The 27,058-nt window shown below is 38.9% G+C and overlaps 1 protein-coding gene across 7 annotated transcripts in view; it reads left to right on the top strand.

The window, feature by feature from the left end:
- The window catches only part of BICRAL (BICRA like chromatin remodeling complex associated protein), a 51,126-nt gene extending 40,625 nt beyond the window's left edge, over positions 1–10,501 (top strand). For 6 of the 7 annotated variants that reach the window (XM_075749161.1, XM_010307247.2, XM_075749162.1 and 3 more), the window contains exons 6-12: positions 329–428; positions 1,680–1,777; positions 3,594–3,655; positions 3,782–3,927; positions 4,065–4,159; positions 5,719–5,821; positions 6,634–10,500. In XM_075749161.1, coding sequence (XP_075605276.1) covers positions 329–428; positions 1,680–1,777; positions 3,594–3,655; positions 3,782–3,927; positions 4,065–4,159; positions 5,719–5,821; positions 6,634–7,436 — 1,407 coding nt within the window. In that variant the 3' untranslated portion in view covers positions 7,437–10,500. Of the gene's footprint in view, positions 1–328; positions 429–1,679; positions 1,778–3,593; positions 3,656–3,781; positions 3,928–4,064; positions 4,160–5,718; positions 5,822–6,633 lie in introns of all 7 variants that reach the window. The other variant, XM_075749157.1, reaches the window with a different exon arrangement.
- The last annotated feature ends 16,557 nt before the right edge of the window (positions 10,502–27,058 follow it).

Raw genomic sequence — 27,058 nt, 5'->3', positions numbered from 1 at the left:
GTCATCTTGCAGTTTTGAGACTCAAAAGCTGAGCTTTCTGAGGGCCACTTGTAGTGGTAAATCATGGGTCTTCTAGAATGTAACTGATGTATATTTGCACTGTTAGTAATTTCTATTCCTCTCTGATTTACTTTATAAAATTATTGAACTTAGGAGGAATTGAGATGTCTGAAATTTCACCACTTACGAGTTTGAGGTTGAAAAAGGATGTGTAGAGCTGAATTTTACTTGCCTTTTTTGCTTTTTTCCTCTGTTAAAGCTTTCAGTAAATATTTGACTGTGTTTTTTTGGGTTTTTTTGTTTGTTTCTTTTAATGTATGTGGCACAGAAAAAAGCTGTGAGCCAGACATCACCAGTTTCTGCATCAAAGACGCAAGATAGTTTGAGACAGCCTCAGCTAACAAGTCTTCTGAGCAACACACTATCAGGTCAACTAAGGTCTTTTTAAAATACTTTTCTTATTTTTCTCCAGCAACAGAAATTGGTGGTTCTTTGATGTTGTCTGACTTGCATTGATGGCTCATGCTGATAGGGTCCTATAGGTTATCAGAATTTTATTCTTAGAAGAATGCAAACTAAATTTTTCAGTATTGAATGTGTACTTCTAGTTTTCCCAACCATGGCCCTTAATTTTGTAGAGTGAAAAGTTGAATCTCCACAGTAAGCAATTATTTCTCCCCTCTATAAAATCCAAGATTGTACCTTCTTTCATTTTTCTTATTTTTTTTCAGCCTAGGAAAATAGAAATAAGTCATTTTCAAAATATGGACATCTGCTAAAAATTCTATGAAACTTCTAGACCCTCTCTTGTGATGGCAGCTTCAGATGCAGAGGAAAGAAAAATAGCGATTACAAGGTTACGTGCAGGGTGTCATCACTCGATTTATTTTTGAATGTGTCACTGTCAGAATAGTTAATACATTGTTCATGGCAAAATACTGGGGTTTTCAAGCAGCACCATGCTGCTAAAAGAACAAAACCAATATATTCAAAGCAAACAGAAAAATGCAGTAACCTTCATGTTATCTTTGTACGTAAATAACCCTTTTGAATAAGGTCCCATAATCTACCTGCTTTTTTTTTTTCCCCTTGTGTACTGTTATGTGCAAGCTGTCCAGGCAGTGCTCTACAGTCAGCACAGTACGGGGTTTTTTTGGCAAAAATAATAAATTCTTGTGTTGCTTGTAATGTAGCGCGGCTGATAAGATGATGTTTGAATTCCCGAGCAAGGCAATTGAAGGAAGTCTGCCCATCTAGAAAATTTAGAAACAGAATTTGTGATGCCTACTGTCTACATACTTTGAGGATTTTTAGAAAAATTGCGTTTATGTGCTTGAGGGAGGGTTAGTATTGAAAAGCTTAATAAATGTACTGTATGATTTTGAGTAAATTATTGGGACACTATACTTACGGTTCTTGAATTTCTTCCTACGTTGCCGTACTATGGTAGGAGATGATTTATGTCTGAGGATTTTTGTAGTTCACAGCACAAAGTATCAGTCCTGTTTCATTTTTATGAGCCAGTTTCTCCACAGGGTTGTTGCACTAATGCTTTTAAGCATATGAGACGTGTCTTTCTCCTAAAAGCTAAAAACTCAAGTAAAATGTTCAGGATAGGTACATGAAATTATTCTGTTCTTGCTTAAGATAACAGAGTCTTTTTAACATATTTTTAATAGGACAGGACTCTGGAGGAAAAATCATACAACAATCTTTAGGAACAGCACAGCCACAAGAAAAAGTAATAGGATCATCATCAGTTCAACAGAGTATACAGGTAGATAATACTTTTATTTATGTTTCCCTTTCCCTTAAAATTTTACCAAGTTACAGATGTTTCAATTCCATATTGATAATCTAGGTTTTTGGGGCTATTTTGAGAATATGAAGTCACTCAAGCTTGTCAGATTCAACCTTGACATAATAAATGTTGAGTATTTTGCAAATTGGTATTCTGAATGCTGTTTTGAGATTTAATTCAGTAAGTTGAGTCTGACTTGTACCGTTCCCTGAAGATAATTTCATATGACATAGCAATTCTTCCTTGAGCTGGACGTAAGTTAGAACTACTGTTCTCGTTACTTCTTACCAGCTCAGCTATTCTGTAGCTGATTGGGAGGGGATGGTTTGTGAGAAGTAGCAGAAAAATTCCATCTGGTCTTCATCTGTTTCATTCTTTACTGCATTGTCATCTTTCTTCTTTCTTTTTTTTTTCTTCTTTTTTTTTTAACCACCAAGAGTTCTCCTATATATGTCAACTATGTACAAAAATTTAACACTGCTTCCACGGTTTGTGGCTGGAAGGGGAGGCCAGCTTTTTTGAAGAGGGAATACAGGAACTTCTGGAGGGAGGAGACAGTTGTTATATTCATGGACTGATTAACTGAGAGCAAGAAGCACTGGTTTGACATAGGCTTGAAGATGTGGGCTTTGTGGATGGAACTAAACTACAAAATCATGGAAGAAAACAAGGGAGGATCTGATTTGGAATTTTTGTTCCTTGCTGTAAATCTGTTTGTCAGTGTAGTATGACATGAATGTTTTTCCCTGTCTTACTGATGTACACGTAGAGCAGAAGATGCAGTAGTGCTCAATTATGGGTTCAGCCTGGTTTTGTAGTTGTTGATCAGGTGTTCCTTCTCCTCTGGTGGTGAATGCTTTTTTGCTCTGAAGCTAGAGGCTTTTTGGCTGGCAAGTACCATTACAGCTTGCCTGCTTCATGCTGCTCCTACTTTGCTAAGAAGGATGCTCTGTACCACGTGCTTTTTTGTTCCTTCTAACCATGTTGTAGTTCAAAAGAGCTTTCATGCAGTCTTTTTTAAAATCGTAAGTAACTTTTGCTCTGTGACCAATTTAATGAGGAAGACTTGATGACTAAAAAACCCAACTTCATATTAAACAAAGACTCTTTGATCCAGAATGGCTTCTTTGGGAGAATATTGGATTGCAGTAATGCCTCTGATACAGTAGGAATATGAGTCTTTACCACCTCAGAGAGCCTCACATCTTAGGACAGTGTTCCCTTGAAAAATGTCGGCTTCATAAATGTCTAAGGGAAGGAGAAGATTATGTGGAGCTACCTGATGGGCATGTCTGTAGCGTCGACACAGAAGCAGAATTCCTAGAGCCACTTCCATGCTGCGCCCAGCCTGCTTTTGAGAATTTAAGTATGCAACCATAACCTGCTTTCCTGACAGATACTCTGATCCATCAAAATCAGGAAAGAAGACATCAGATGAGAAATGTAGAGACAGTTTTTCAGAGCAGAATTCTTTAAAAAGGTTTTTAGTTGTACCTTTTCTTCTTTTCACCTGCTAAATTTGATACCCAGCCTTTTTCCTAGTGAGACATGTATATGCACTACAGTGGAATTTGCTTACAAACGTTTCGGACCTTTGGTTTATGTAAGAGAAATTACTTCCCTATTTCATTGATACAGTGCCCTGTGAAAATAGGAGATAGCTGAAAGTTTATACTTACGTGGTGGTTACACTTAGTATTGCTGATACACGTAATTGGCAAAAATAAATGCTGAAACTTGGACTTTGCAAAGGATGAGATGTATTGTAATTTGTCTTTTATTTTGAACTTAGGTGGATGGTCATTTAGTTGGACAGAAAAGGCCTGCTGCTAAACAGCTAACTAAAGGAGCTTTGTAAGTCATCTTTTGTAATTTTGTTGCAGATATTTCCTCTAACCTTAATTTCTTTTTAGTTTCTGACAATGTATAAATGTCTATTAAGAGTATGTGTTAATTCTGTATCTTCAATTCTCCTTGTAGTATTCTACAGCAATTACAGAAGGATCAAGTGCATGCTGTGACACCAGATAAAAGTCGGTTCAGATCATTAAATGATGCAGTTCAGAGACTCCTTTCATACCATGTGTGCCAGGGATCACTGCCAACAGAGGAAGACTTAAGAAAAGGTAATTTTCTTTTTAAAAATTGACAGTACATTTGTAATCAACGTATTGAGAGAATTCTGTATGTAAGTTTGTGCAGGTTACTGAACCTTCTGGTTACTATTGAACAGTATTTGAAAGTTTACTCTTTGTCTTTCTAGTGGACAGTGAATTTGAATCTGTAGCTACACAGCTTCTGAAGCGGACACAGTCTATGCTGAACAAATACAGATGTTTGCTTATAGAAGATGCAATGGTAAGGTGTATAACCCAGGTACCTTTTGTGTTTATAGGATGTGATTCAGTTTGTTTAAAAAAAAAAAAAAGTACATCTACAGAAAGGTGAGAGCTAGCATTGCAATTCATTTTGTTGATACTATTTATCGCCTTATGAAGGTGATAAATATATATGAAGGTTTTAGAGATACATATATATATATATATAGCCAGTGTACTTCTGATTGCACCAGCAATCTCAGTAGCTAACCTGCATTTCTAAGTGTATGCACAGATCTTAAAATCAGTGAAATGGATTGAGTTTGTATTTCACACACCATCTAAGAAAGGGTGCTGTTTATATATAAGTTCCAGAGACACTTAAGACACGTGAACTTCCGCTCTCTGCTTATGCTTTCCTTTTGTGCTGAACAGGCTGTGGTGGTCAGGCAGGTGATTTCTGTATATTTCTGTGGGTGATAGAGCCTGAAAGAATGTTGAAAAGCTCCGTTCAGAGGCCTCTGGCCATATTATAACTGGAGCTAAATCATGTTACAATTTAGAAAGTCATTATTTCTCATTAGAAGCTAGATGGAGCCTCAAATTTTCATCAGAAGTACTTCTGATTTAAGTGCTTGCATAATCCCAGGCATGAGGTAAAAAGAAAACTGACAAAGTTACTTTTAAGAATGTCTTTTACAAGGATTGGGAAATGTCATTGTGGCTTCAGACACGCTAGTTTTCAAGCATGGGAAAGTTTTGAATTTGAGAATAATAGACATTTAAATCACTCTGCTTTAGAGACAGGAATATGTAATAGTGTTAGAATTCATATCATTTTGGAATGTAGCAGTCCCATTAAAAAAGATACTAACCATCAAATACTTGCAAGTAATTGCAGGTGCAAAGAGGGGATGGAGGTTAAAATCTGTTCTTTTAGCATCTGGGGTGTTGTATGTCTGTGTGTTGCATGCAGTCATTTCGAAGAGGTTATTTCACATAGTGTTAAGGTTTGGAACTAGTTACCGGTGAACTTTCTCCTGTGATGAATGGATCCACCTGGCTTGAAGGCATCATCAGCAAAATGGAACTCAGCACCAACTAGTTAGAAGGATGGCAGAGAAGTGTAGGGCAGAAACAAGATGATAGGGTGGTCCCATTGCAAATTCTTTGCTGTTTTTCTCTCTGAAGGAGAAAGATACCTGTATAATGTAAAAAACTGTGGTGTACAGTGGTAAACATACTCAGTTCTGCAAAGGTACAGTTCTTACAATTGGAATAGTAATACCTTGTTTTAAAGTCTTTAACAGATAAAACGTACCGTAAAATGTGAATAATATTTTATGGTTGAGTTTCAGTAGTGGTTGGGGTCACAGACAGGATTGTTGAAGATGCTGTGGAATTGTGAACATTCTCTGCAACTATCTAATAAACGGCATTCTTTTTCTCTGAAGAGTAATTAAGCTATAAATGTTTTGATTTGTTATCAACCTGTGAGTGACTACAGAGATGGTTGTGGTTTGTTGTTTTTGTTTGTTTGTTTTTGTGGTTTTTTTTGTTTTTTGTTTTTTTGTTTTGTTTTTTTAACTTTTCCTGCAGCGGATAAATCCCTCTGCAGAAATGGTTATGATTGATAGGATGTTTAACCAGGAGGAAAGGGCATCTCTGACCCGGGACAAGCGTCTTGCACTAGTGGATCCTGGTAAGTAATGGTTAACTTCTGAATCTTACAAAAGCAGTGTAAGTATGAAGTGTTTAAAAATACTTGTGGCCACAGTGAGGCACTGATTGCTAGGGATTCCAGTAATTGCAGTACTGAACAAGCAGTTGCAAGTTAAGTTTTTAATAACTCCTAAATTCAACAATCTAGAGACACTGTAAGGTTGAAGGCAGTTATTTGGGGAAAAAAAATATTTGGCCTGTTTGGCAGGTAAGTATTTCTGAGTTTTATTTTGACAATAGTGAGGACTCCTGCGTGGTCTTGATTCTAGTAGGGAAGAATCTGCGAGTTTACTGGCAGTCAGAAAGAACGCTGCTGTATGAAGCATGAATGTTATTGTTCATCTTAATGAAGTCTTGCTTTTGGAATGTCATAGCTACTTAAATGGCAGCATTTTTAACCAGACTGTTTTTGAACGTAGCGACTAGAAACACATTATTTGTGTAAGATAAGAGTTACTGTTTATTTAAGTGTTCTGCATATTTTAAAAGATATTCAGAGGATGTATTGAAAAAGGTATTAGTCTTCCAGATACCACATTTTGTATATTCAGAATGCCGGGAAGTGCCCTTAGTCTGGTTTTACAGTGCACATACATATGTAGTATGCTGATTAATTTGGTGATAATCTCCTACACTGGGTGCAGCAGAACACTTACGCATGTGTACATCTCTTAGACATGAATCTGTAGGCTGTGGATGTCATTTGAATTTTAATACTCAGAAACTACATTGAAGTGTCTGTTATTTTGATGTATAGGTAATTTAAGTAAAATGTTGTTACTTAATTTTCAGATGGTTATCAGGCCGATTTTTGTTGTTCTGCCAAACAATTTGATAAAACAGCTGAAGAAGCACAGTCCAGCAAAAGCGACCATCAGTCTAGCAAAACATTAGCTTCTCGAAGTCAGACTACCAAAACCCAAGCCAGAGACCGACCAAAATCCAGTTCAACAGAGTCCACAAATCACAGTAAACATCCTCTAGTGCCTAACAATGTTCTGACACCACAAGAAGGAATAGCTTCTACTAAAAAATCGGAGAGCCTCACTAAAGCTTTAAAGTTTGAGAAAGCTAATTGTTCTTCTGAGAGCCAATACACGGCCCTTTGTGAAGAAAAGATGGCAGGGAAAGATCTTGCCAAGTCCACTGAGAATTCTTCGAGTTCTGAAGACTTGTCAAAAACTGTGTCAAGAGGCAGTCATGGAACACACAATAAAATATCAAGGAACACAGTTCAGTCTTTCTCAAAGGTAACGTGTAATAATTCCCTCCAAGACAAAACTCTGAGGAGCTCTCCAAAGAATGAGGTTTTACATCCTGATAACAGGAAAGGCTCTGGTGAACCCCAGCAAGACTTACTGCTCAGTAAGAGTTTAGAAACAACATTTAAAAACATCTTGGAACTTAAAAAAGCTGGGAGGCAGCCACAAAATGAAGCGACAAGTAGCGGCTCAGTTGAATTAGAATTTCCTAATTTTTCACCTATTGCTTCACAGGAAAACTGTCTGGAAAAATTTATTCCAGACCACAGTGAAGGTGTTGTAGAAACTGACTCTATTTTAGAAGCAGCTGTAAATAGTATCTTAGAGTGTTAATAGTTACAGTACCATGGACAAGTTATGTTTCTCTTAGCAGAAGCAAATGTGAATGACACCACAAGTACAGCCTGACATGCATTTAAGGTTAACCTTTCTAAAGTAGATTCTGTTCTGTGTTTGAGAGCAATACTCATTGTGGTTACAGTGAGATATCCAAGTAAAGTTAATCCTTGTTAGAATGCAGTCTGTTAGGGCCTTACTATTTCAAGTATTATTATGATAGTGCTTTTGGTAATTGTGCAGTACTACGACGTAACAAGGTTGCAGGTTGTTAGGCCCTATGTAATACGGTAATATACTGACAATCACAGTCATTTGAAAGGATATATTTATTAAGAAAATGTTTTTAAGAAGTGATGGAAGCAACAATTCTCCCCTACCCTTCTCTTCCACAAATCATCAGATTTTTAGTTTTGCTCAAAAACCCACTGTACCTCTACTCAGAAGTGATTATTTGCTTTGTTAATGAATCTGTGTTCTAGGATTCTTAAGTTGGAAGGATATCATCAGTGTGTTTACAAGGCTTCATAATTTAAACTTAAAGTGCTTTTCTGTTGCTTTCTGAGCAGAAACTAGTACTTGATGGTATATTTGTAGTGGGTAACTTTAGTCTGTGGGATGATATTATATGATCTTAGTCACAGTGGCATGATATGAAGTAATAAATGCTTGACTAAGGAAGGTAGAATGGAAGCCAGTAAATGGCAACGTGTACAGGATGAGGCCATGATAGAGCCATGAATTTATATATATAATACATATATATGTTAACTCTTGAGGAAAAGATTTTGCATTTTATAATTGGATGTAGTCAGCCTTGAGTCTTTCTGAAGTGGTATAAATGTTTTTTTTATTTGTTTGGTTTTTGGGTTTTTTTTTTAGACCAAGTGTCAAAAGCACTTTTATTTGAAAACTGTTATAATATTTGTAGCTTATATTTTAAGAGGACATTAGCCTTACTCTGATTAAATTTAAAGGCCAGTGTTTATTTTTTATTTTTGTTTTTGCTTTTCACTGTCAGAGAATGTTAAATCATCCACCGTTGCAGTCATAATTATCAAGATATGTACAGACCAAAGTCGATCAACAATCCCATTGTTTAAACATATCAAAAAGTATGTAATTATAATTCATATTGTAGAGCCAAGTGAAACCATTGCATGGTTTGTATTTGGCTTGCTGTCATGTTGTTAAGATAGAATCTTATTATTTTATTTATTTATTTTATTCTATGACTTTTTTTTTCCTGCCCATGCTGCTTTTTCCTAGTTTACTTTGGTCATGAGTGCTTTTGTGCACGTAAGTGCGCTGACGTTTGTCACGTGCGTGTAGTACATATGTCTGCTCAGGAGGATATAGCTTTTGTGGTTTCTAAGGTATGCTCATGTTCTCCCCCAGACCTTCTCCACGATTTCTTAGAAGAATTACCAGCCATTTTCCAGACTTGCTGATGATAGTTTTCATAACAGAGAGGCTCATTGTGACAAGCTGTGGTTGTCAGTCAGATTGCCAGGAAAGAAAACAAAAGGTTTTTCTGTCATCTGAATAGTGCAAAAGAAAGCAGAATTAGATCCTTGTGTAGAAGATTATGTTACAACTCAGTATTGAGCTACAGTCCACTGTCTGACCAGGAAAGGAAACCAAATCTAGAAAGCAATGTGAGAAAGATGAACTTCCTTAAAATTCATTTCTCCTTCAACGTGAATGAAAATACTGGTTTTGTATGTTGCTAATTGCCATTTAAAAAAATTGTGCCAATTTTAAAGTACGTGTTTGTAAAAACCCAACATTCCCAAGTGTTGTATAAAATATTCAAGGTAATAAGTATTGCCAGTTTTAAATTTTTAGTTAGGTGTTCATAGAATAGACTCTCAGGTGGTTAGTTGTTTTCTTATTGGCAAAACTGACAATATAGTCTTCACCTATTGCCTTTTTAGATTTAATAATATGCTCATGGCTGTGTATCCTGATGCATATTTTACCATTTTGGAAATTTAACCATTCTAAACTATCTAGGAAGGAAAACAGTAAGCTACACAGCTGTATGTTAACTAGTTAATTATTTTTTTTAATAGGGGAAAAAAAGTAAAGTTGCACATTTATTGATCCACTTGCTTTTTGTACCACCTCAAAATGGGTATGGGGTTTCCAGCCTCTCTGCAGCAAATCTGTAATTGAAGTATCAGGCTATGTGTCTTCTATTGGATCTCATTTGGGGATGGGGGACAATGGCATATAAAAAATGACAAATTACAAAAAAGTAATCATGGTTGATTTGGTCAGACACATTTCTCTGAACTACTTACGAGAGGAACCCATTGAACAATCCTAGCAAGATTAATCTTAGATTGTTAACGTTGTGTTGTTCACTCCTTTGAATTCAATTCTAAAGGAATTCTGGTACGTGGTAAAGCGGTAAATGAAAGAATTGTATTTTTGTTGTGCTTAAAAAAAAAGGTATGAATTTATTAATGATATGGGCTCAAGTCCAGCAAAGTATTGTGAATGTGCATGACTTTATACATGTTTTCATTATTTTGCTGGATCAGCATTGTGATTTCAATGTTATTTAATACTGCCTAATATTAAAACAAATTTTAAACTGGCAATTAAGAAAACTATGTTCGTTTTGAAGATTTTAGTATAATTTATCTGTTAGATTAGGGAGGCCTTACAGACTGACTTCACTTAAAGAGGATGTGTCACTTATTGTCAGTGTGGTATGGACTTTATTTGCTTAAATACCTTCATTTGTAAAGTATGTCTCACTTGAAATTGCTTTGTATACATTTTGTAAAAATATTTATAAAATGTTTTGTAAAAAAAAAGTATAAAAAATTGCAGTTTATTTTGTTATGTTGGATAAATACTGTTAAAAGACACAAGTCAGTAAATATATTGTTAATCCATGGATAGGAAATGTTTAGTTGGAGATTACAAATTGAAACAACCATTGCAATACAGCCAAAGATTTGGGAAAAAACGTCTATCTGTGATTGTCTTGATTTAACCAAGTTGAATATTTACATTTCCAAAAGATGATTGTTCTCAGTTTAAAGTAATATGGTTGCAAAATACTCTTACTCCTCTGCTTTTTATAATGCAGCCCTGCTACAAAATACTTCAGCGGCCTACTTTCTGTACTCTTTGTGAATCTGTCTGAACATATGCTATTAGGACTTGGTTCATGTGGCTTTATAACTACTTATAGTAATGTTGATCTCCAGGTCACAAGATTGCCAATGGTCCTGCTCTGTGGTCATTCGAAATCTTGCCATGGTGAGGTTGCTGAGACACGCTCTCCTTCCTCAGCGTGGTTTCACAAGATAGAGGCATCATCTTCCTGATACGTCAGGGGGATAGAAGAAAAGAGAGGGGTTTTGTTACTCAGCTGGCAACCTCCCCCCTGCCTCAGGTTTCCAAGTTGTGCCAGTTGTATTTGGTTACAGATCCCTGTGTTTGCAGTACTTCCTTTCTTTTGGCTGTGAGAAGCTATTACAATCGTTGGTGATGTAATGCTTCGTCCTACTTTTAGAGGGGTGATGAACCTTTTCTTACTGTGATTGAATTTTTCAGAAAGTGTGCCGAGATTCTGATCTCAACGCTTTATTTTTGGAGGCTATGAAAACGAAGGATTGGTGAAGCGCACTGCCTCTCAACTTGGAGTAGGGCCCGCAGTGTTGAAAGGTAGAAATCTTTATGGTTAGTATTCCTTATTTTGTCAGACAAAATAAACATGCGTTTTGAATGCTTCTCATGTGGATTTAGACAGTAACAACATGAATAAAATCAGTAATTTTTTTTCTCTTTATCATATCCCTGTAGAATTACCAGGCAAACTGTCTGAGTTGGGAAACACTTGATGTACAGTTTACAGTGCAGCTGTCTTCGCTTTCAGATGTCTTTTCATTACAAGAACACGGTGTATTTTTTAAATTGCCTTTCAGTAGCATATTTATGGTGGGGTTCATTACATTTATTCCAACATTCAGGGCAGAATTTCTGGAGATGTGGGCATGCATGTTAGTGCATAGCTGATTTAAGAAAGCCAGAACACCTTTCATTTTGAGGATCTGTACAAAGAAAAAAAAATTGCCAGAATAAGCTTGGCACAAGGAAAGGTATGTAAGTAATTTTAAACCTTAGAAAAATTCCTCTCTCCTTCAGGAAGTGTTTTCTTTACAAGCCTTTGAATTTTTCCTTTAGAATTGTACACGCTTTTTCTTGGAGTTTTCACAGTGATGCATTTGTCAGCTTCAAGAAATGCAAGAAATTGTCTTCGTGACTGGGGGGGGTCACCTTTCACTTTGGTTAAAGAAAGTCATTGCAGAAAGTAAGTTCTGGTGAAGATCTGAACACCAGCAGCTCTGGTGCACAGATGTAATACAGTGTACACAGGTTTCAGATGGCAGTAGTGGTGGGTATACTGCATTATTTGTTTATAACTTATGGATTGGCATTTTTCTTTCTGTGCTACTAGCCTTGCAGCTAGTCATAGTATTGGAAAAAAATGTATCCACAATAACACCAAACAAAGTTGAGCAAGCTTGCTGTACTGGGGAAGAAAAAGATAAAAGATGCAAAGTGTCCAGCTGAACCAGTACTTTTGGTGTAAAAGCAAAAACCTCTGAAGTTGCTTTGTCGTGTGCTGAACATAAACCCTGCTTTTTTTCTAGACTTGATATCATATGGTTTTGTGGGGAAAACTGTTTCACAAATGGAGGAAGAAGCTAAATCAGAATTTAAGGCTCTCCTGTAATACTTGCTTGGTGTCGTACACTAGTTGTGGTTTTTTTTTAGGTGGTGCCATTGTTTCTGCAGATTATTAGCCTTCTGGAATGTAGTGCTCAGTCTTCATTGCTGCTTTTCCACTGCAGGATTTTTTGGAGAAATTTCTTCCAATGTTTTTGAGTTTTTTTTTTTTTTTTTTTTTTTTGGAAATCACAGAATCATTTAGGTTGAAAAAGACCCTTAAAATCATCAAGTCCAACTGTTAAGTTAGTACTACCAATCAAATTAGGTGTTCTCATTTAAGGTAAATTGTTGCAACTATATTAATGAAACAACAGCAATTTCAGAATTCAGTGCTTGAAGGGGAAGCAAGGTTAGTTAGTCCATGCTGATACATCTAGACAGCTTTTAATGTTTCAGTTAGCTTTTATGTCTACTTTTCATTACATCGCATAGTCATACCAGAGGCCAAATTTTCAAAATTAACCTGAATGCTTGGCTATACAAGTTCCTTAATGTCACATGTTTATTACATCTTGTGAAAATAGTGATGTTCATTCTAATTAATTTACCAAAACAGGCTTCTCCTGATAGAGCTCCGCTGTCTCTGTACACCACTGAAGTGGAAGTAACGTAGACCTAACTCTGACATTCCTTTCTAGACACCTGGCACGTAGGGCCTGATCCACAGTGGAAAGGTGATTTTCAGTTAAGGATTACAATGGTAATACTTATCTTTAAAAAAAATATTAAAAAGCATGAAATTTAATTGCTATAATATCCTTGGGTGGAAGGTGATGCAAAGACTCTCAGATTCTACAGCAGTGACCATCTCAGCACTGCAGTAGGTAGCATCACGTAATTAATGGTGTTATTTGGTGTGGTGATGGAATAAGATGTCTTCGTATAAGCAGGTTGCTGATTTTTTTCTTCTAAACGTTATACACTTCTAATAATTACTGCACAGTTCTGAAAATGCAAAGCTTTACTCTCTCCTGTGAACCTTTGACTCCAAATGTTCATACTGAGATGTGAAACCATGTGCAAGTCATGATGAGAAATTACTGCAAGTAGTTGACATCAGGGAAGTGGTACAGTGGCTGGAATTATAAAAGCTAAAATCCTGTCTGGGTTATTGTGATCAAAACTGAAGTTCAACATCTGAAACTGAATTCAGAAATTACAAATTGTGACATTTCAATAGAGAAGTACGAGGTTGAAATCATTAAAATCATGCACGCCGTTCCTGAGCTGAGTCTGAGCAGTTAGATTCTCATGGACTTCAAGCTCTGAGAATTACTTCAGAGATACTCCAAACTGACAGCTTTTTGAAACTATCAGATGGCACTTAAAAGAGACAGGAAAAAGGTGCTTGTTTTTTAAACTTTTCTTATACATTCTAAAGCTGTAATCACGAATTATGCTATTATTTTTGCAAGTGAATTCCATTTGCTGACGAGTCGGGCAGCTAATAGGCTTTGAGACAGCTGCATGCAGTGTGTACTTGTTTGCATACAGGAAAACTCAGTGGAAGAAAATTTGTCCCGATTTAGCTTCGGGGATTATTGTTGGAACTCAAGGGGCTAATGTTATAAATTACAGGTATTTAGATGCTTTTCTTACACTGCAGCATTCAGCCACTGGGCCAGCATTGACAAAATGTGTATATAAATGTCCATTTTGCTCTCTGGAGTACTTTTAAGTGATGTAAATGAGAATTTCTGCACTATTACTGAATTTGAGTAACACTTGAAATTCAGTTTGAAGCTGATTGCGTCTCAGATTAGAACAACTCCCTTCCAAAATCTCATTCCAAAGTGCAGTAATACACTGAAACTGTATTTAAATTATCTAATAGAGGGTTTAGGCTCTTTTTTTAAAGCCATACTGTGGTTGATGTGTGTGTGGTACATACCTTTCAAGTGAGCAGCAGCAGAGTGATGCGGTCGGCAACGTGCCGCAGTTTGTTTCACAGCCTGATATTGCCAGGCTGATATTGAGCCTGATGAATGGCAAACAGAATAAAAATGCGTGTAGTTAATATTACTGAGGTTGAACAATTCAATTTTACCTTGCTTTTGAGGTAAAATTAATTGGGGAATAGGGGATTTGGAAGGCCCCTGTTAACGGAGCCCAGTAACAGACCAATCCGCTGTGCCTGTGAAGGGCTGGGTACCCAGCGCTCAGGAACAGGGACTCGGAAACCTTTGTGTGCAGAGGAGGAGATTCAGATGAAGCTGAAGGATATATGAGGCTCCAGGGCTTGGAAGAGATGAGCGGGAAGGTAGGTAGGTGTATGTGGGGGGATCGATTTTGGGGGGACCTTTGAGATTTGAATGACTAAACTTGATTTTAAAAACATTGGATGGATTGTACACACAGGAACTTGTATGAGATTGTATCCATTTCTCTATTAGAGCACATAATTAACATTTTAAAAAGTAGTTAAACATACTGTCTTCTTTTTTTTCCCTTGCACCTCTGAAAATACCTGGATGATACTAGGTGAAGAATGAAGTTAACAACATAGCGAATATTCTAATTGGACGTAGATTTGTATGTCTTACTGTTGCAAGGATGGGCTCAACACACAGTTTGAAAGCTGGTTGTGAAAGAATATAGCTAATACGCAAGGTTTGGTTTTAAATTGAGTGAGAACATCACTAAAAATTGTAGGCAAACTCCAAAATGTTGTGGAATTGGGGAAGTGTTTTCATGATACTGAATGAGCATCACTGGCAACGTAGTCCTTCCCAAGAGGTAAGGAAGGAGTGGACCCTGTTTGCTACTGCACTGTTTTTCTCGGGTTAGTTTTTCCCCATTGTTAGAAAAAAGGAGATTTTGAGGTTTTAGTGAAAATGTATACAACCTTATCAAACCTGTAATAATTAATACTCAGTTTATGAGAATGTATTATGTTACTCTTGCCTATTAAGGAGGGCAATTTTAATTCTGTAATAGTCTGAGAGTTAAAACTTATTTCCAAAGGAGTTGAAGACCTGCTTTTTTTTAAAGTTGAATTGCACCACATTTGATTTGTCAAAGCCAAGAGAGAGGTGCCACCTAGCTTTTTTTTTTTAATTGCTGTTTTATCCTTTACCAACCAAATTTGAAGCCCCTAAGTAAATAACTATTCTTAGATACTTCGAGCCTTCAGTCACTGACCTGTTTCTGCAGCAGTGTTCTGTCAGAGACTGCCCGGTTTGTTTCAGAGCTGTTGTGATCAAGCAGGATCCTACAAATAATCATAACTCTTTATCTGTACTCCCATTTTCCTTAAGTGAGATATAATAAGCCAAAAAGAATTTTTGCTTGCTTCTTGCTTCCCCTCCTTTACTGAACAAGGCTGCAGGAGCTTTGGCATTGATGAGTTGCCTTAGTCTTCTGTAAAAGCTTTAAAAAAAAAAGGGAAAGTGGAAAGCAGCATACTCAGCTCTCTGTGTGTGTTCATTCCAGGGGTAGTTCAGTACCATCAGGTTCTGTGCAAATAAGCAGTAGGTTTCAATTGTCTGCTGCTAATTATCACCCAAATTTGATTTGCACGCTCTTCAAAGGGCCTCATATCTTTCCATTTAGTTATTTGTTTCAGTGCGATGAATCTTTAATTCAAACCAAACGTGGGTCAATTTCCAACTGGAAAAAAATATGCGAGGAATGTGTTTATCCGTGGTCATATCAGTGTCTCCCTTTAGTTTTATATATGTGGTGATTCACGGCCTCTGTGGGGAGGTGAATTTGTGTCAATCCGTGAATTGGCTTTGCCTGTTTGGTAAAGGGTTTGGTCAGTTGTAGAAGGGCTTAAAGAATTGTGCTGAATGGAATGGTTCTGGTGGGCTTTGAGTAATGAGGGGAAGTTCTAAAGTTATACAGATGTAACAACATCAGATGTACATTTTTTTCCCTAGATGATATTTTCCCTTACGTCACTTCAGTTTCTACTCCAGAAATTTTCTTTTTATAGATAGGGTATTTGTTCCTCTCTCTGTAGTGATGCAGCCTAAAGCCTCTGAGGACATTGAAATAATGGTTGCATGCCTTTCCTCCACCAAAAGTGTCAATTACAAACTGTAGGCCTATAATGAGAAAAGAAGGCAATTTAAGAAATGTCTGATGCAGTGGTTGACTAAGTAGATGTCAAGCAGTAGCTTAGAGATCTTGAAGTGTTGTGTCATCTGGACATTGTCCTGGGCAACTGGTCTGGGTTGCCTGCTTGAGTAGGGGCGTTGGACAAGATGACCTCTGATGGTCCCTTCCAACCTCAACCCTTCTGTGATTCTGTGCTGGTAGTGTTCAGTAAAAATTGTGAAGAATGGGTATTTAAGTGTGCAATACTAAATGTAACTTTGGTTTCAGTGACTGTGGTTTTGAATTGAAGTGTTTGGGGTCACACAGGTGATGGGTGTATTGAAAAATACATTGCTTTCAGTTCTTCATGGCCTAGACAGCATGTATCGTCCGAAATGTTAAAAGATTGTTACCAAAGCTATTTTAATATTTTAGAAAAAAACAGAATTACAGCTGCCTATATGACTATCCTGCTTAAGGAGCATATTTTTAGTTTTTAAGCATTGTGAACGTGTTAGCACTTCCCTGTGTCCTGTGCAGGTGTCATACAATGCATTTACATGCTTATAGAGACTCCCCACATTCCAGCCTCTTGGACCTGCAATTATCTTTGGCTGTCAGCTTTTCAATTACAAGTCTACCAGCCCTTCTTCCAAGGATGGCTGTCTGGGCACGCAGGACAGCACAGGTACCTTGGCCTGACATCAGGTCCATCTAAAGCTTTGTCTGCGTGCTGTGTAAAAGTTACACCGAGCCTAGTGAGGCCGAAGCCCCATCTGAACGGCATCTCCCTTTCCTAGACAAGAGTCTCTTCCCCAGCAAAATGCTTAGCATCGCTTTCCGCTTCCTCAGCCTCCTCTGAGTCAGACCTCTTCCTCCGATTGACTCTGCTGGGAAGAGAGCGCCGATCTCCCGGATCCCTGGGTACTCCCAGTCTTTGTGAAGCCAAAATAGCAACTGGCAGTAAAGTAGGTGTCCATCTTCAGTGTCTGCCAAACGCCACAGCTACTGATCCTCTGCTGGGGAGTCTGCTGTGCGCTATAGCTTGTAACTCCAGGCTGTCATTCATGAGGTGTTCGCTTGATTGAGTGAATGGTCTTCATTTTAACAGGCCTTGCCCGTTTTCACCATTAACGATATTCAATGTCCATCCTTATCCACAGTCTGTTAACTAGTCTATCACCTGCTACTGCTGCCAGCTTCTCTCTTGAGAACAGTCTTGATCTCTTCCTTCAGGTCATGGTGAAAGCGGCGCCAGCAACTGCATTCTGAGCACAGATGGCAAACTTGGAAGGTCCTTGGTCAGACATCTGAGCCTCTGCTTTTTCTGCAGCTTGAAATCAACCTTTGTGAGAAAAATTTATTACTTATTTCGTGCCTTTGTGCTGTAATGGATCCAGCGAAAGAGCAATCTGCCATCCAGCTGGCTAGGCACTTAACAGCCACAGCAGGGAAAAGGGGAAATCCAATCAGTGAACTGCTGCCTGTAAAGGTGGTAGTGAAATCATCAGCTAGCCCTGTTAATTGGTAACAGCTATTTACAGTTGCGTGTAGTTTTGGTACAGATTCTTGCAAAAAAATTATATCCGAGACTGCACACTCCTGTTTTCCACTTCTGCACGTAGGGACGTGTAGACCTTCCAGAGTCAGGGTCCTCCCATCGCCCGGTGCGATGCCTGGCTGCACCCAGCCTGATGCAGGGCTCTGGCCTCCTTTGCTCTGGCCCAGGTGAGTGGGTTTAGGCTGAAATCACTTGTACCTCTGGATAATGCATTTTTAGGAGTGGGTTTTTTTTAATTTTTACTTTCCCAAGAGAAGGAAGAAGGAATTGGGGGCAGGTAACAGTAGAATCTGGGTAGAAGCTAAAATTTGCTCTGCAGACCCGTTTTTTTTGTGTGTGTGTTTGGAGTACTTTGCAGAAGGAAATAGCATGTATAGATTCTGTAAGCAGAGAGACACAATAGTGCTGCAAAGTGTGAATTTCTCCCAGAATGGAGTGTTGATTTAAAAACCTAATTTCACTGCTGCTTGCTATGCAATTAACACCCAGTTAATACATTTGGTTACTTCAGCTGTGTGGTACCACACTTTGTGTTGGGCTGGGTGTCAATATGGACACTTCAATCAAAACATCCGTTTCAGATAAGTGAGTAGTCAAAGAGCAAACAAAATCTGAGGCTATGGAAGCAGGAATAAGCCAGGAAAAGCTGGTGATATTGTACTTCTATTAAAATTATTTTGAATAAAGTGTTAATTTCTGTTATGCCAAAAAACCCCACCCACCATAGCAAAAAGAGTTGAGAGGAAATTAAAAAATGTTTCCATGAGTTTACAAAGGTATCGAGTAGAAGGAAACCTGACGAAATAGTGGCAGACACAGAGAAGGTGAATCAGATACCTCCATGTAAACTTGAAATAAGGAGAACAGGATAGCTAATGAAACAACGACAAGCATCAAGTCGAGTCAAAAAAATTCTGTCAAGAACGTAACTGTTCTAGAATAATAACAGAATAGTAATTACTGTCTTGTGTAACAGCAATGGTATTTACTGGTACAAGGTTTTGAAACCTAGAGTGCAGTGAGATGAAGAAAACCACCCTGAGGAGAATGTCTGCGCTTTTTAATGCAAAACCAATTTGTACAAGTTACAACTTTGAAGGTAGTTTAAGATCTGACCATTCCTTCTCAGCGGTGATCTCTTAAGTTGCTTCTCTGAATCTCTTGTAAATGTAATGATGTTCTATACTAATAAAACAAACCCAGGGTTTTTAACCACTTAGGATAGATCAAGTGGAACAGAAGCCTATTTCTAAAAATTCTGGAGCTTTCTGTGCTGGGCAAGGGATATTTCTCCAGATTTAAAATTTGTGTAGTTTATCCATTCTTGGTGACTGCAGTTTGCACATCAATTTCATGATCCTCCACGAGGTGGAGGAAGCAGCTTATGCTTCAGTGTGTGCGGGAGCGTGGGCGAGCAGCTGTGCGGCTCTGCGGGGCTCCTGCTCCCCTCCTCTGCCACCCACCAGCCCCCACGGAGCCTGGCCCCTGGGACTGCACTGAGGGATGCTGCAAGAATGGACTCTGAAGGTCTCTTGCTGGTTTGCTCCTTTTAAAAATGATAACGAGGATTTCACTATCGTGATTCATCGGGAGGTCTTTAAGGGCTTCATGAAGGATGCCGATGTGATCACAGCTGCTTTTCCATCGAAGCTTAGTTCCACAGCGGTGCAGTGCCTGGCCCGGGTTCATACAGCAAGGTAGTGGCCAGGCTGGCAGATACACTGGTTCTCTGAGATTGTGTGCTGCAGCGTGTTTGCTCCTAGAGGTCCATTTCACTGTAAAGTTGGTGTTCTTTACGGATAAAATACAAGTAGAAAAAGTTACAGCCAGTGTCTGTAGTGAAGATATTGTACTAGATTTCTGCTAAGGGCTCTGATTTTTGTGAACAGTGTTTCAGGTTTTTTGTTGACAGCGGTGGAATTTACCTTGTGCAATTAGCCCCCAGCTTGTGTGTCTGAGTCCTATGTTTTCAGTCTTTGCAGCTCCTAAAAATGAAACCCTGTGTAATTTGCAATTTCCTTCCCTTGTCTTAAGCCCTATTATCTGACTGGTTTTTATTTTTTGCCTGCGATGAAACAGATCAGCCCAAAATAGAAAATATTGGTTAGTTTTAAAATTCAATTCAGTTAATTTCTGTTGGGGAAAAAAAAAGTTTACTATTAGTACTCATGTACACACAACGCTTGATTCTATGCTTCTGTTTTAGCTGGTCATCTTATGGCAGATCATGTGAGTTATTTTTCAAGGTGTTAAAGTGTGTTTGCAGTGGTTGGTTGCGAGTTGAACAGGGCTAACTTGATTGTATCAAGATAAAAAGCCATGTTACTAAGGTGATTTACAGTAAGTGAACACAGGAGTAGAACTGAAGACTGGAATAGTAAATTGCTTGGAAAGACGGCTGGAAAGGTGTCTGGAGGAGCCATTTCATCCTCGATATGTATTTCACTATGCCTATACCACTCCTGGCAGAAGTTTATCTAGGGTTGCAGTTACGAGCTTACACAAAAGGTCATTTTGCTTCCCTTTAGCCCAAACGTTCTCTGTGAGCTGCTTGTTTCTCTGTTCCCACAAGCATCGTGCTGCCATAAATGAAGCATCTGTGGGCTGCAGTGTGAGGTGGAAAGAAGTGGGAGGCGAGGGAAGTGCAGACTTGCTAAACAGTGTTGTCATCAGGGAAAATGTCCGTGAAGCTGTTTTTAACCTCTTCTTAAACGTACAAAGGAGTGTATTCTATAGTGTCCCAAAAGTTTTATTTTCTGGGGGCAAGGGCAAGTTTTATTTCCTGGTTGGTTTAGTTGATGCCTTTTTTTTTTTCTTCTTTATTGGTATTTGTACCAGTTCCTTAAAGAAAATAAACAGCAAATTTATTTTTTTTTTTTTTTTTTTTTTCAAAACGCATGAGGACTACTTCCAGCAGAGCTTCACCAGTTAGGACCATAATTTCTTCTTGCTTCCGATTGATATACCTATGGTAGTAACTCATCTAGCTCATAGCCAGGACTTTGAAATTTCAAACAGCTTGGATACGTGATTTGTACTCCAGATGAGGTTTGGTCTCAGTTCCTTTATGCGTGTTAGCTTGTGAGAAACTAAGTAATGTTAACATAAACCTTACTGAAAGAGGTTTACAGGAGTCAAGCTTTGCTAGCTTCTGTGACGCCTAGAAGAATACATGTTTTGTTACTGAAGACTCAGTTGATTAGTGGTAACCTGTTAGTGTGGTAAATCAGTCAGATGGCCAAGCCCTAATCCCTCTCTAGAGGCTTAAAATTCAGGTGACCTTAGTTATGATTAATAGGGTCTTACCTTTAACAGAAATCATTCTGCTTGAGTAATAGGGAAATTTAATAGTAATATGCTTTCTGTGGGTGGAGGGGTAAATACATGGGAACACCCTCCAAAACTACTAGAAGAAAAATGCATTTATTCTGAAGAACATAACCTTGGCCAGAGATATCTGACCTCTGGAGCTGTGCAAAATGCCAATTCTTGAGTTATCTGTCCCAGAAGAGGTAAAACTTACCTCTAGGGAGCTGAATGAATATATTAGCTTTGCTATTTTACTATTAATACAAGACTCGAGTTGGGCAATACCTACGTGGGAGGTAGGTCACGTTTAATGAGATGGGACAGCAGTTGCCTTAAAGCTTCACTCTGTTTTCTATCTGAGTGAGAAGGAGAGGAACTGCCTCAAATCCTCCAGCAGCAGCACCAGCAGGTTCGGAGCAAAACCAGTGGGGAGCTGCAGAGAGAGCTCTGACGGCTTCCCTACGGGGCCGGGCTGCAGTGAGGACCAGCCTGTTGGTCTGGTCCTTGCTCTCCTCCTCGCTGAGGGACGGCTCCTGGCTGATCCGTGCCCGGCACTGGGGACACCGGCAGCAATGCCTCTCAGTAGGTAGGTGCCCTCGGTGCTTCTTAAAACCACCCAGCAGCCTCCCGTGATCTGCGTGGGAGAGGCGTTAGCTTCTCTGTGCACTAATGACTGTGCCTCCATCCCTGTCATCTTGGACGATTGGTGTAAAATGAGGCAATAACGTGCTGTAGGAACCAGGTTTTACTGGTGTCGTTCAGAATTCCAGCAGATAAAAGCAAGTGCGAAATGAACGCTGTCTTCTTTCTTTGGAGTGACAGCTTTAGTAGCTGAAACTGGGACCCGTCTCCTGATACAGGAAGATCTGTGTCTTAAATCTTGCAACAGCAATTTTCTCCTCTGTAATTCATTATCCTGATGGCTAGTTCCCTTTGTCACAAAGAGGTTATCATTTCTAATCTTTAAAAAATCTTTATCAGGTCTTCTTTTTTATTTGCTGGTGGCTCAGGCTGACTGGAAAAAAAAACAAAAACGTGGTAAAGTGAAAAATCCACCAAAATTTCCCTTCAATGCTCTGGCCAAATCTATCTTATGGGAGTTGCTACTCTGGCCTGCTCTGTGCTGAAGAGCCATTTTTTCTCATCTTCACTTGTGCTGCAAAATTGTGCTTTCTCTTACGCTGAGGCCAAACACATCCCGAGGAAAAGCTGCTTGGTTTGCCAAACATGCAGCTGCTGACATGTGTATTTATGCTCCCTGGCAAACGAAGTTAAACAAACAGGGACTAAGTTGGGCAGACGTTATAGGAGGTAATACTTCATTATAACTTGACTGTGAGCAGCTTATTCTCCTTTCCAATTATGGCATCCCTATGCATCACTTTCCCAAGAGAGGAGTATTCTGGGGAAAAAAAATTACGGCATATAAAGTCTTGAAAGCGCAGTAACTGTACAGCAGAGGCCAGTAGCTGGAATGAAGGGTTTGAGCACATGTACATCTGTCTCCTTTTGTTAAAAGCATGGTTGTTTCTATCTCAGATATTAAACTGTTAAATTAAGTCCTGAAAACTCAGTCACTCGGATCTCAGTGTGCCTGAATTCAAGCCGCGTTTCAGTACCATCAGGTTCTGTGCAAATAAACAGTAGGTTTTAATTGTCTGCTGCTAATTATCACCCAAATTTGATTTGCACGCTCTTCAAAGGGCCTCATATCTTTCCATTTAGTTATTTGTTTCAGTGCGATGAATCTTTAATTCAAACCAAACGTGGGTCAATTTCCAACTGGAAAAAAAAAGCGCGAGGAATGTGTTTATCCGCAGTCATATCAGTGTCTCCCTTTAGTTTTATATACGTGGTGATTCACGGCCTCTGTGGGGAGGTGAATTTGTGTCAATCCGTGAATTGGCTTTGCCTGTTTGGCAGGTTTGTAAAGGGTTTGGTCAGTTGTAGAAGGGCTTAAAGAATTGTGCTGAATGGAATGGTTCTGGTGGGCTTTAGAATAAGGAGTGCAAGTGCTGAAGTTACACAGGCACAGAAAAATCTCGTTAGACTTCAATTCCCATCCTACCTATAAAAAGATATCTGTGTGAGGATGAAACGGAGAGATGGGATAACATGATCTGGATTCTTTTCTACTGCATTGAATCTGAACTTAAAAATGTGTATACTATATTTTACGCAGGCTCCTTGGTTGTCACTGTGACCCTCTGCCATGTGCACAGCCATAAAATTCCGGTCACAGAACTGAAGGAATTCTGGACATTTTTCTTTTTAAAATAAACAGAAAGCACCAAATGCAAGCAAGGGGGCTATAGCAACAATAAAATTTCATTGTAATAAATACCACATGCGATCACAATTTACGAAGCAGACAATAAAGACTAATTTAAAAAGAGAAATCCTTCTATTCTTTCATGTGGCTAAAGGCAGCATCATTTCTGGCTGTCTTTACTGGAGATTTATTCGAAGATTTAACACCCCCTTCTGTTTTTCTTCTCCTGGAAGCTTGGAGGAGGATACTTTATTAACTTGCTATTCTTTAGATTCACATCTGACCTCTGTTTTCTTTTCACATGGATGTAGTTGGTAGGAGTTTTGCATTTTTTTCTTTAAAGAACACTTTAGATATTTCTCAAGATACTTCTGCACTACGATGTACCATTTCTTGCATTTATTTATTTTTTCTAGTGACCGGAGTAAATGGACCTTATTTAAAATAAGTCCCCGAATACTGGAAAACCCCTCCTCAAATTCTATATGTTGTCTTTTGATACTTTCAAGATAGGTTATTTAATGTCTCAGCAAAAGAAGAACCTGTTTTGGTTTGATGCCCTAACAATCAGCTAAGCCTGAACTGGTGACCAATGTTTGCCACTGTCAGCGGAGGAAAGGTTTCAACTTTATGGCCAGTATTTCTTCCACCTCACTGTTTTGGGCTTCTGTAGTCACAATTAAAATCGGGGTCCTTCTGAAGTGGAGCTGTAATTGCAAAATGATCATCGTGCATTTTTACTGTGGCTGTTATCTATAAGGCGCATCTCAACAGGGTTTGCCACAGGGATTTCTTCTTTGCCAAATGGGAACTTCTCTGTTTGTTTGGATCAGTGTTTCTGGATTCCAGTGCTGTGTGACTGGTTAATCTCCATAATATTTTTACAGTTTATTTTCAGTCCTGCCAAATCCAATCCAAATAATTGTATGTTTTCTTCCTACAACGGAGGTGGAGTATGCGCTGGTAGAATTGGTACAGCATACAAGACACATTAGGAAGTAAAGGGTAGAAGTTTTATGTTTGGATTGTCTGAACATTTGTTGATGAAGGCGGAGGATCTTATTTAACAAAACCAAAAGTAATAATAGACTTAAGAACTTGCCTGTCACGATGGGAGTGGAACAAATCTTCAGGTAGGGATGTTCAGATTTGTAGATGCATTTAATATAAATTTCGTGACTGTTTTGTAAGGTTTGGTTGTGATGTATGTAGGCACCTCTTCTATCCTAATATCTGTGGCTATTCTGCTTAGTGATGAACAGCATCATGAGAAAGGCTTTGCCTTTTTATATTCTCAGCGCCTTCCGATAATATCTGAAATTACTTGTGTCTATTGGAGTGAAGCCCTAGAGGAATGGTCACCTCTGTGCAGAGATTTTGAGAGTGGATGGTGGTGGGATCTGCTAAGTTCTTCAGTGGTTTATCCATAATCTTCATAGTAGTTGGAGCTCACTTTAGTAAATCCTGAGCATTCACCTTTTTAAGGATCTTCTGTCTGCAGGTTAGCTGCCTGGAGCAATGTTTATACCATATGAAGCACAATACCATTGCTAAAATATCTTGGAATCATGCTGTTTTGTGGGAGGGTCTCTGTTCCCATTCTTGTTCCACCAAAGACTCCGAGTTGAGACTCTGGGAACTTGTGAATGTGATGGATGCTGTTTGAAATCACCAGTTCTGAATGAACATACGGGCTTTCTCTTGAGCCGTTGAGTAGCAGTAACTGGTATCCTTCAGGATTTGCATTGCACACGCTCGTTTCACAGTTCTCTCTAGAGTTTCTCTTTGAATTGAAAATTCAGAGAAAACGAGGGCTTGAAGGTGAGCTCCAACACGTATACCTTCCCAGGTAAGGGAAAAGACATGGGAGAACCCTCTAATCACGCAATTTTCTGCCTTTCAGATTATTTCCTGGTTGTGTATCTGGCTCTAAGTGTAACCACTTCTGTGGAAACGATTCTGACCTCTGGTCCTTCGCTTTTCTTCCTTCCAAGAGGAGGAGAGTGACCTGAAGTTCTTTTCTAGCTAAGTAGTATAAATGGATACATTTTTAAGATACATTTACTTTAAAATTCTTTTGCTTTAAAGAAGCCTTTTTTTTTTTTTGCCCCCTTCCCCAAGGTACCATACTGCTTGATTTTTCCTTAATGCTTGCTGTTCATAGTATCATGGAGGAGCAAGCTTTCCCACCCCATAATCTTTCATTCACTCTTTCTGTCATTCTGTCTCCCTAGATAGCTTCTGTTTTAACTGAAGTGGTCTCTAGTTTTTAGCCAGCTTTGTTTCTTTGGCCAGGAGCCTTACGTTGTTGCTCATCACTTATGGACAGGATACTTAACTGCAAATGATGCATTCTTGGGAATTCAACACATAGCCTCCTATAGAGGAAATTTTTACCATTTTCCAGAATGGATAAGAAACTAAAATAATACTTTATTTTGCGTATCTAGTAACTTTAGTTCATTGACTGGTTTGGTCTAGAATAATCTGGATCCCTACTGCATATTATTGCTCATAAATCAGTAACACAGACAGTCTGTATGTGCCAGAGCTTGTGTCCCCAACTTTCTGCTGGACATTGGTACCTGGACCATCTGAGACTCAAACTGCCTTTGTATATGTAGGAATCTAAACAAATATTTGTTTATTTCTGGTTTTGGTCCAGCAAGTCTGTTAGAGCAAAGTGAAGTAGTACTTGCATTCTTTTCCAGTCCTAACGTAATTTGAATTGTTTATGTAATTACAGTCAGAAAGTAAGTGTCAAAAGAAGAAATGTGGAGAAAATCAGCTCAACTATATATGATGTTAAATAGATTTTCCAGAAAATACTACTCAGTAGAGCTCAGTCCTGAATTGAGAAAGGGGAGAAATTAACTGACCTCCGTAAACCTGCAGTGGGGCATGGCAGAAACAAGCTCTGTGGAGAACAAAGACATTTTATCCACCAAAATTTCTCCAGTATATCCTAGCTAATCTTCACACCTGAGGAGTTTTCAGGCTGATGTGACACCCTCCCCATGCTGCTTTCACACCTAGGTAACTTTATTAATTTAATCAGGGTGAGGTCAGGAAATTCTCAAAGCACAGAGCAGGTCCATAACCGAACTTTTATAAGGGCTCCAAGATTAGTGGTTTCCAGGGCATAAAAACACTTTGAGAAAAGTCTTTGACAAAATATCCATGTCTTTTCCCTCCTTATGTTTCTATTAAGAAAAATGGGCCTTTTCTCTCCGACGGAGAAACCTTGTCACAGTTATCCATGCCTTTGACACCCTGACGCTGTGTTATGTTATCGTCATGCACTCCGTTACGGGGCTGTGTGCTGAGACCCTTGGAAACTGGAGCTGGTGCACAGTGTGGAGCTTCATGCCAAGAACGCTCTAGATCAGCCCTGCTGGTTGTTAATAAGTTCCTGGGCAGAATTCAAGGTGTTAGTCTGAACCTATAAAGCCCCAAATGGTTACCGAGGAGGCTGCAGCGCAGCACTGGTAACTGGGATCAGCCAGAGACACTTGACCTCGGCTTTGGAATTCACTTCCCAAATCCATCCACCTGGACTGGGGTCTGTCAAAAGTTAGTGTGTGCTGTAAGCTCAGCTTGTCTGTCCGATGACGTGGTAGGGGATGGTGTGAGGTACTGGGGATTTGCTTTATGCTGGTGGTGGTGGTGGTGGTGTGTAAT

Source organism: Balearica regulorum, chromosome 3, assembly GCF_011004875.1.
Source record: "Balearica regulorum gibbericeps isolate bBalReg1 chromosome 3, bBalReg1.pri, whole genome shotgun sequence".
Lineage (NCBI taxonomy): Eukaryota > Metazoa > Chordata > Aves > Gruiformes > Gruidae > Balearica > Balearica regulorum.
Note: the sequence above shows the minus strand (reverse complement) of the source record. Positions and strands in the feature narration are given on the sequence as shown.